At 35.0% G+C, this 8,990-nt stretch overlaps 1 protein-coding gene across 1 annotated transcript in view; it reads right to left on the bottom strand.

The window, feature by feature from the left end:
- Window positions 1-8,990, bottom strand: part of DNAH7 (dynein, axonemal, heavy chain 7) — a 324,797-nt gene that overhangs the window by 190,868 nt on the left and 124,939 nt on the right. The window contains exons 29-33 of the mRNA XM_006862048.1: window positions 6,436-6,534; window positions 5,674-5,922; window positions 3,365-3,514; window positions 1,038-1,220; window positions 517-693 (exon numbers count right to left, since the gene is read on the bottom strand). Of these exons, the coding sequence (XP_006862110.1) occupies window positions 517-693; window positions 1,038-1,220; window positions 3,365-3,514; window positions 5,674-5,922; window positions 6,436-6,534 (858 nt within the window). The remainder of the gene's footprint in view (window positions 1-516; window positions 694-1,037; window positions 1,221-3,364; window positions 3,515-5,673; window positions 5,923-6,435; window positions 6,535-8,990) is intronic.

The raw sequence follows: 8,990 nt of genomic DNA, 5'->3' as shown, positions 1-8,990 counted from the left end.
TCAAGTCAGTTCCAACCCATAACGACCATACTGGTTTCCAAAGATTGACTGGTGAGCTTCAACCGCCAACCTTGTGGTTCAAACCGACTTTGCAGTCCAATGCATTAAGCAAGCGCCACACCAGAAGTCCATGCTGTTCTTAGGAATATTAAAAAAAGAAAGAAAAGCATAAAAACAGACATTATAATCCAATAACCCATCAGAAATAAGAAATAACTTTTGGAGTATTTTCACCCAGACATGGCATGTGGGCATTTGAGATATTTTATTCAGAGAGAAAAGATTAGCACCTATAACATTTTCTCAAATCCTAAATGTTACATTTAAATTAGCTTTTGGAGAATAAATAGATTTAAAGTATTTTTATTTTATTCAGGAAAAAATTTTCAGCCAAGACAGCTAAGAATTTTAATATCCAATAGTTGTTGACAATAAACACATATTAAAATTGATATATTTGGTTAATTAAAATTTTTCCATTCATTTTTTTAATCTTAAAATTCTCACTCCTCTTACCTTTGTATGCTTTCTAATAAATTCAACAGAAACAGGAACCATTCTGTCAAATAAGCCTACAATAAATTCCTTTTGAAGAGCATTGACTGAAGCAGGTAAAAGATTTACCCAAGACAACATCAGTGGTCTCCAGCCTAACATGTGAGGTTCCATGTAAATCATACCACATCTGGACACCTGGAAAAAAGTAATTGTTTCTCATTAAGGTTTTGCTTATAAAAGAAAAATGACTTGGTACATCTGTTGCTCACAACCTTCAGAAAACTCTTGGGAAATGAAAGAGCCTAATTTTAATATCATGTCATTCTCTAAGTTTTTGTACGTGATCTACCAAATGGTCATAGATAAAGAAAATAACATTCCTGAGTCTGTCAACCTATGTCAGTAGATATGTATGGTCTCTAAGAATCACTATAAAGGAAATTCGGCTAATATTTCTTATGTGAAGCTAAAGTTACTAAGTAAAAAACACATTGCTAGCATTTCACAAATTATAAACAGATTTCTAAACTGGGACTTACAGTGGCAGGAGAAGCAACTTCTAAATCCATCGGTTCAAAAATAAGATTCATCTGTGGTGACATTTGAATAATCTCCCCGCTCATCAGACATAGCTTTTTGTTGTCATCCAGGACAGTGTTCATATTCTCAATCCAGACTGCATCTACTGGCCCATCAAAAACCAACCACTTTCTATCAGGAGACTGTGTACAGAGTGATTAAAAGGCAAACATGCAACAGGTAAAATGTAGGAAACAGCATAATAATAATAATAGTCCAAAATTTAAAACTGCACTCCTTAAATTTAAATTCAGTATGAAAACATAAAGGCATCCTTTTAATATGAGAAGGTTTCAAAAATTCACTGATATGTGGAATAAACGATAATAAATTTTTCTGTGAACTTTTTGAAACCTGCTTGTAAAATATGTTGCTGTTGTTAGGTGCCATCGAGTTGGTTCCAACCCCTAGTGATACTGTATATGGTTTTCAAGGAGTAGCTGGTGAGCTTGAACTGCTGACCTTGCGGTTCAAACCAACTTTGCAGTCTAGCGCATTATTAACCCACAACACCACACTAGGACTGGTACATATGTTCAAAGTATGAGAGACAAATTCTGGTCATCTTGGCTGCTAAGGAGCATTCTGGTTATGTTTCCTCCAATGAAGAGTTGTTTATTCTTCTGGCAACCCAAGATACTTTTAATATTCTTCTCCAACACCATAACTCAAATACATCAATTCTTCTACAGTCTCTTTATTCATTGTTCAACTTTTACATAAACCACTGAGAATCCCGACCCAGTCAAGTTGACATAAACCTGAGCTATTACACCGGCAAAGAATGTTTCTTTTTGCATGAAAACCTTTTCTTGATTTTTTATGATACTTGTTGCATACAATATTTGTCCTTTTGTGATTGACTAATTTCACCCAGGATAATGGCCTCAGGTTCATCTATTTTATGAGGTTTTTACAGAATCATTGTTATTCTTTATTGTTGTAAAATATTCCATTGTGTATGTACCACAGTTTGTTTATTCTTTCTTCCATTGATGGGCATTTAGGTTGTTTCCATCTTTTTGCTGTTGTGAATAGTGTTGTGAAAAACATGGTTGTGCATGTATCTATTTGTGTCACAACTCTTATTTCTCTGGGATCTGTGTATCAAATTAAAGGATTGTTAGATCATATGATATTTCTATTTCCCACTTTTTTAAGGAAGCTCCATATCACTTTCCACAGGGGATGCAACATTTTACAGCCCCATCAGAAGTGTATGAAGGGTTTAATCTCTTGACATCCTGGCCAGCATTTGTTGTTGTCTGATTTTCTGAATGTTGCTATCAATGCTGGGGTGAGTTGATATCTCATTGTTTCTATATGCTCTCTTCAATGACTAATGACTGTGTGCATTTTTTCATAAGTCTGTGGACTCTTGAATGCCTTTTTTGGTGAAGTGTCTGTTAATGCCCTCTGCCCATTTTCAGTTGGATTATGTATCTTTTTTGTTGTTGTTGAGATGCTGAAGTTTCTATAAATTTTAGAGATTCATCCCTTTATCTGATATATCATTTCCAAAAAATATTCCCAGTATATATATATATATGTTGTTGTTGTTGTTGTTAAGTGCCGTGGAGTCAGTTCCAATGCATAGTGACTCTGTACAGGGTTTCCGAGGCTGTATATCTTTGTTGTTGTTGTTGTTATGTGCCGTGGAGTTGGTTCCGACTCATAGCGACCCTGTACAGGGTTTCCGAGGCTGGAAATCTGTACGGGAGCAGAACACCTCATCTTTCTCCCACAGAACAGCTGGTAGTTTCGAACTGCTGACCTTGCGGCCCGCAACCCGATTCGTAACCACTACGCTACCAGTCTTATCTTTACGGGAGCAGAAAGCCTCATCTTTCTCCCGCAAAACAGCTAGTAGTTTCAAACTGCTGAATTTGCGGTTCACAGCCCGACTCGTAACCGTTACGCTACCAGAGCTCCTTAGTCTATATGTAGGTTCCCATTTTATTCTTTTGGAGAATCTTTTGATACATATAAATGTCTAATTTTTAGGAGGTCCCAGTCACCTAGTTTGCCTTCTGCTGTTTATGTGTTTTCAGTTATATCTGATAGTTTGCCTATGTCATGTATTAAGACCTCTAAATTTGTCCCTATTTTTTTCACTGATGATCTTTACAGTTTTAAGTTTTACATTTGGTCTTTGATTCATCTTGAGTTTAAATAAGTATCTTTAACTGTAAATATACATTATCCAAGTGTTTTAACTGAAAAAATAAGATGTTGCTTAGAATAAATATATTGTTTTTTAAATGCATGCAAACATGTTAGTACTCACAAGTGACGAAGCAAATACTCTAAAACTGACAGCAAGGACCCCATCAGACCACTCGTGGGAGACTAAATCAAATTGGCCATAGAGCTGGCCCATGGTGACAGATTTAGGATTTAAGACAGTAATCTGAACTTTGTTTTCTTCCATTAGCCCCTAAAAGAAAAACAAAACAAAAAAACCTTGTTTCTGTTTTTTATGTAAAATTATATGTTCAATTTTTCCAATATTACCTCCTATCCTCTCCATCTCTAGAGCTTAAAAAACAAGAGAGCAAACTGAAAAAAAAAAAATGATATAGGAATAATAATACCGTATATTGCTTTTTTCTTATTGCCCAGGAAGGGGATAACAATGTATCTTCCTTCCTAAATTCAAAAGTATTGAAAAAGTCTATCATCTTAATCAGGATAAAATTGTTGCCACCAAAGAAAGGGTTTACCCTGAAGATAGCAAGACTAACGTGAAGCTCTAAATTGTATGCATCAGCTAAGAAAGCCTGTCCCTTCTCTCCTGCCACAATGTCACACTTAGAATTTCCAGGTACCAAACCATTTTGGACTTCATAGTAGGACAAAAGCGCATATTGACACCATTGTCATCTTTGTTTATCTTTGAGTGGCACCCTGTTTGTTTCTTTTGAAGATTTATTTGTTTTCATAGGGAAAAACAAAAACAAAAATCAACAAACAGAAACACAAGCAAAAAAATGAAGAAACGAACCATAAGATGATGATAGGAAGGCAAGGCAGGAAAAGACAAAGGGTGAGGACAAGGGGGAAAGAGAAGGAAGACACAAGGAAGGGAAGGGATGGACCAAGAAGGAAAGTGCAAGCAGTGCTGACTCCTAGAGGACAAGAATAATAAGCAAGGGCGTTTGCATGATAATAAATATAAATCAGCTCAAATCCCCCATGAAAACATAAAGACCATTAAACTGGAGAAAATAAAAGTCAAACTATTTGTTCTACACACAAGAGACAAATACAGATATCTCAGGGCTTAGGCAAAAGACAACAGAAGTTGCTGAGACAGCTCTCAGGTAAAAGGAAATAGGAAACAACTATTCTGTGAGAATAAGAAACAGATGAAGGCTATCAAGGTGTTCATTTTCAATAACAATTCTGAAATGAGTCAGCCTTGAAACTATGTGAAGCACATTTTATTCTAAAGTAAACATGAAATAATGCTCAAGGGGTTAAAAAAAAAAGGCAAAAGATAATGACAACCACAGTTGTAATCGCAAAATTAGACAAAATGAAACCAAGGAAAATAACAAATAATTTTGTTCTAGTTGAATGGTAGCCTCCATGAAGAAGATAAATCCAATTAGACTATAAAGATTAAAATAGAGAAAGTAAAACCTATTAACATATAAGGAGAGACAGAAATATAATACTCATTGGAAACTATAAACAGCCCCCTACCTTTACCTAAAGTAAGTTAAAAAATATGATATGAGAATAAAAATTTTGAATAGTACAGGATTACTGAGAGTTGAAATCAACTCGACAGCACACAACAATAATCATTTTATATGTGTGTGTGAGTGTGTGTGTTTTATATACATATTTATGTACATAAAGGAGCTCTAGTAACGTGGTAGAATAAGCATTGGACTGCTAATCACAAGGTCAATAGTTCAAATCCACCAGCTGCTCCATGGGATAAAAATACAGCTTTCTGCTCCTGTAAAGATTTACAGCTTCAGAAACCCTATGTAACAATGCTGTGAGTCAGAACTGACTCAACTCAACAGCAGCTAGCAATGACAACATGCATATGTATATATATAATACACATGTATACAAGGGGGTTTGAAAAAGTTAAAGCCCCTAAGTATGTATATACTCTTTGGAGAATATAAACTGCCCCCATCTTTACTGAAATTAAGTTAAAAAATATGATATGAGAATAAGAATTTTGAATAGTATAGTATTCCAATTCAATACCACTAGCAATTTATAACAGAAGTTTGCATTATAAACCCAAAATAAAATATATTCTCCCAAAAGTATGAAAAGAAAAACTGCAAATTTTTCTGTGGTTTCAGATTTTTATTCCACAATGAAAATTTATTAACCTTTATAATTAAAATCCTTTTAAAAGTAACAAAAGATGGAGTGGGAAATTTGTGGTGGTCTTTCATATGCTGAACTTTCTTACTTTCTTTTATGTTCCTGATTTTATTTTCTCTTTCAATCATTTCTTTAATTACTTAATTTGTTTTATTAAAAGTATCTGTTTAAATGGTCTTACTTTCTTTCCTGCACACAGCTGATTATAAGTGTATTAATGCATGATTGTTGCCTCACCTTGTCACATAAATCATTTAGTGCCCCAGCTAAGACCCGATATGCACTGGTCTTTCCTCCAAATGGTTCTCCAACAATCATAAAACCATGACGCACAATCATCATTTCATATATTTGAAGAATCTTCTCAGAAAAGAACTTGGTCATTTGCAAATTCATGGAATTACAATTGTCTTTGATAGCTGCCAGCAAATCATTGTAATCTGGTTTAGGTAATTTCACCCCAGGAAACAAATCAGAAGTAATTCCCTGAGAAAAGATGATGGTGAAGTTTATATATATTCTCATGGATATGTATACAAATACACACAAACATAATAAAATTCTTCTCATGTAATCTAGTGTAATGTAATCAAGCCATCATACTCATTGAAAGAAATCAAGCATATGTCCTGTATTTCTTCTATCATTAATTTAACCAACCCTTAACACACTTACTCTGTTCTAGGGATTCAGTAGTGTGTTAGACATTTCTTCACAGAGACTACATTCTAGTGGAATAAAAGAAAACATATTTTGTAACTTTTGTGTGCTCATATTCTGAAGTAAAAAAATTGTTATTTAAAAGGCCCAAGTTGTCAGAAGTCATCCAAAGCAACAAAGCTCTCTAAACACATGTCAAATAAAACATGGAATGATCTATGTTTTTCTGTGTCATATTTTATACAATGGAAGTTTCTCAGATGGAGCTTTGCAAACTTGTACATGTCATAAATAATTATTATAAGAGTTTTGATACATTATAGTAATAAATATTCTTACCTCAAAGAGTGGTAAATCGTGGGCCAAAAATTTTGGCAGATTTACATCAATAATAGATCTGAGTAGCAAAATTTCTTCACTTTCATTTGGGTACTTTAGCTAAAAGGAAATACACTTATGATCATATTTGTGTCTGCTAACCATATCCCCTGTACATATACACAAAAACCTACACATACACACAAATACAGTGAAATCTATTTGTACTCAATGTACAAATTAATACAGGTCCCAAAAGCAATTTAAAGAAATGCAAAGATGTCATTCTTACTTCTTTTCATTTTCTGGGATTGTTATTAATTTCAGGAAGTGACATTTATACTTGCTGAATTTTCTCTACTAGTTTATTATAAAAATATATGTTCAACTAACTACCCATTCACAGATGTGTTGGAAAGAGAACTATTGATAATGTAGTCATATAGTTTAGGAGTTGTTATTACCTATATATACCCAGCGAGATGGATTGGCAAAGTGGCAGCATCAATGGGCTCAAGCATGACAACAACGGTGAGGGTAGCCCAGGACCTGGCAGTGTTTCGTTCTGTTGTACATAGGGTCTCTGTGAGTTGGTACTGACTCAATGGCACCTAACAACAACAGTAACTACAAATTGGGTAGGAACTTGCATGTCTTTGGCCTTCAAGATCAGTAGGGAGTTGGCTAATTGAAGACAATCATTAAAAGTGACTCATTTTCTTGTCTCATGGCAAAAAAAAAAGCTGCCGCCTTTGCCACAAGACAAAAACTGTATGGTACCTAGCTACAATTACTAAATATTTTAATCAAAGATTCTATAGGAAAATCCTAATCAAAAGGGAGGAAATACAGGAGAATTTTAAATTCCCATGGAATCCATGGTAGACAAATGAAACCCAGACACTACTGTTCTAGTATTATCTTTAAACCTTAAACAGAAAAAATATGCTCTCAAGTCTTCTTAAAACCAAACAATTGTGTCATTTATTTAGTAAAGAATGTCTGCCTTGAGCATTGTGTTGCTTTAAGAACTATCTATAATGGATCAGGTTGACAACAGCAACTTTAAAGATTAGCTAGGAAACTTAGGGGAGAGTAAGTTCATGTTAATGGAGGAGGAACAATGTAGAAAACGAGGGTGACAATGCTTGTACAACTTACAGAATATAATCAGTGACATTGAATTGTAGATGTAGAAATTGGTGAATTGGTATATGTCCTGCTGTATACAGCCTCAAAATTTTGTTTAATTTTTTTTGTTGTATTTTCACAAAAAATAAAATAAATTATTTTAAAAGTGGGTGATCGTTTCTGGTGACACATGTAAATTTAAAACATGAATTCTTACTCATTTGCCAGTATTTGTAAGTCAAAGCCTTTTCTCTGGCTCTAGAATTAGACACTGTTTTTCTTGTAACAACTATATTAATAAATGCACTATCTGTTCTGTCCAATATGATAGTGTTCTGATCTGTTTTGTTTTAAGGTGGTGGTGTTGTAAAGTGCCATTGAATTGGTTCTGCCTCATAACCACCCTGCATAGTGTTTCCAAGAAGCATCTGGAATTAGCAGTCTAATGTTTATCATACAGTGCCACACCAGGACTCCTTAAAAGGGATAATGTTCTTGAAAGATACTCGAAAGACAATCTAAGTGCAGTAGCCTTCTAAATTTCTTGTCAGAGTTTTATGTTGGTCTCATCCTGGTGTGACACTGTGGGATAAAGCACTGGACTTCAAGGTCGGTTTGAACCACAAGGTCAATGGTTCAAACTCACCAGCTGCTCCTTGGAAACCCTATCAGAGCTGTTATGAGTCGGAACCGACTCAATGGCACTTAACAACAACAACATCCACATCTAATTCATTATAATGTTTTTCAGTCTTTTTTACCTTTACTGAATCTTTCTAAAAGAATGAACTTAGTTTTCACAGAAACAAAACTCTTATTTTCAAACATTTATCATTAGTTTGTTGTTAAGTATCGTTGTCTCATTTCCAACTCATAGCAACCCTGTACAGTGTTTCTGAGGAGTGGCTGGTGGGTTTGAACTGCTTATCTTGAGGTTAGTAGTCCAGTGCTTATCCTACAGTGCCACACCATAGGATAAATCATTAATTTAGACAACTTTCAAATGTCCAGCTGGCTTCAAAAATGTTCCAGAGCTAATAAGCTGACCCTGGGTACAGAATACAGCTAAACTGGTAGAAGGCAGTAAGAAGAGTAACTAGCACAATGCCTCCTAGTAGGGAGTTCAGCAGGTGCTAGGTCACGTCAACATGTTCTACAGAGACTGGGGAGGGCTGTTACAATGCCAAGTTAAGTAAGGGTATGTAAGAAAATGTGTATTAAATTCCCAAGCACCTGTGGTATACACAATGTTTACTAAAAACTTGACTGGACTTGTTGCTTATATACATAATGCTGTTGTTGTTGTTAAGTGCTATCGAGTAGGTTCTGGCCCAGAGTTACCCTGTAGAGGGTTTCTGAGAAGCAGCTGGTGAGTTCGAATCACCGACCCTGTAGTTCAAATTGACTTTGCAGTCTGGTGCATTAACCCACAATACCACTCTCTC

The sequence above is a fragment of the Chrysochloris asiatica genome, unplaced genomic scaffold (assembly GCF_000296735.1).
Source record: "Chrysochloris asiatica unplaced genomic scaffold, ChrAsi1.0 scaffold00045, whole genome shotgun sequence".
NCBI lineage: Eukaryota > Metazoa > Chordata > Mammalia > Afrosoricida > Chrysochloridae > Chrysochloris > Chrysochloris asiatica.
The sequence above is the reverse complement of the archived record's forward strand: the minus strand, read 5'-3'. Positions and strand labels throughout refer to the sequence as shown.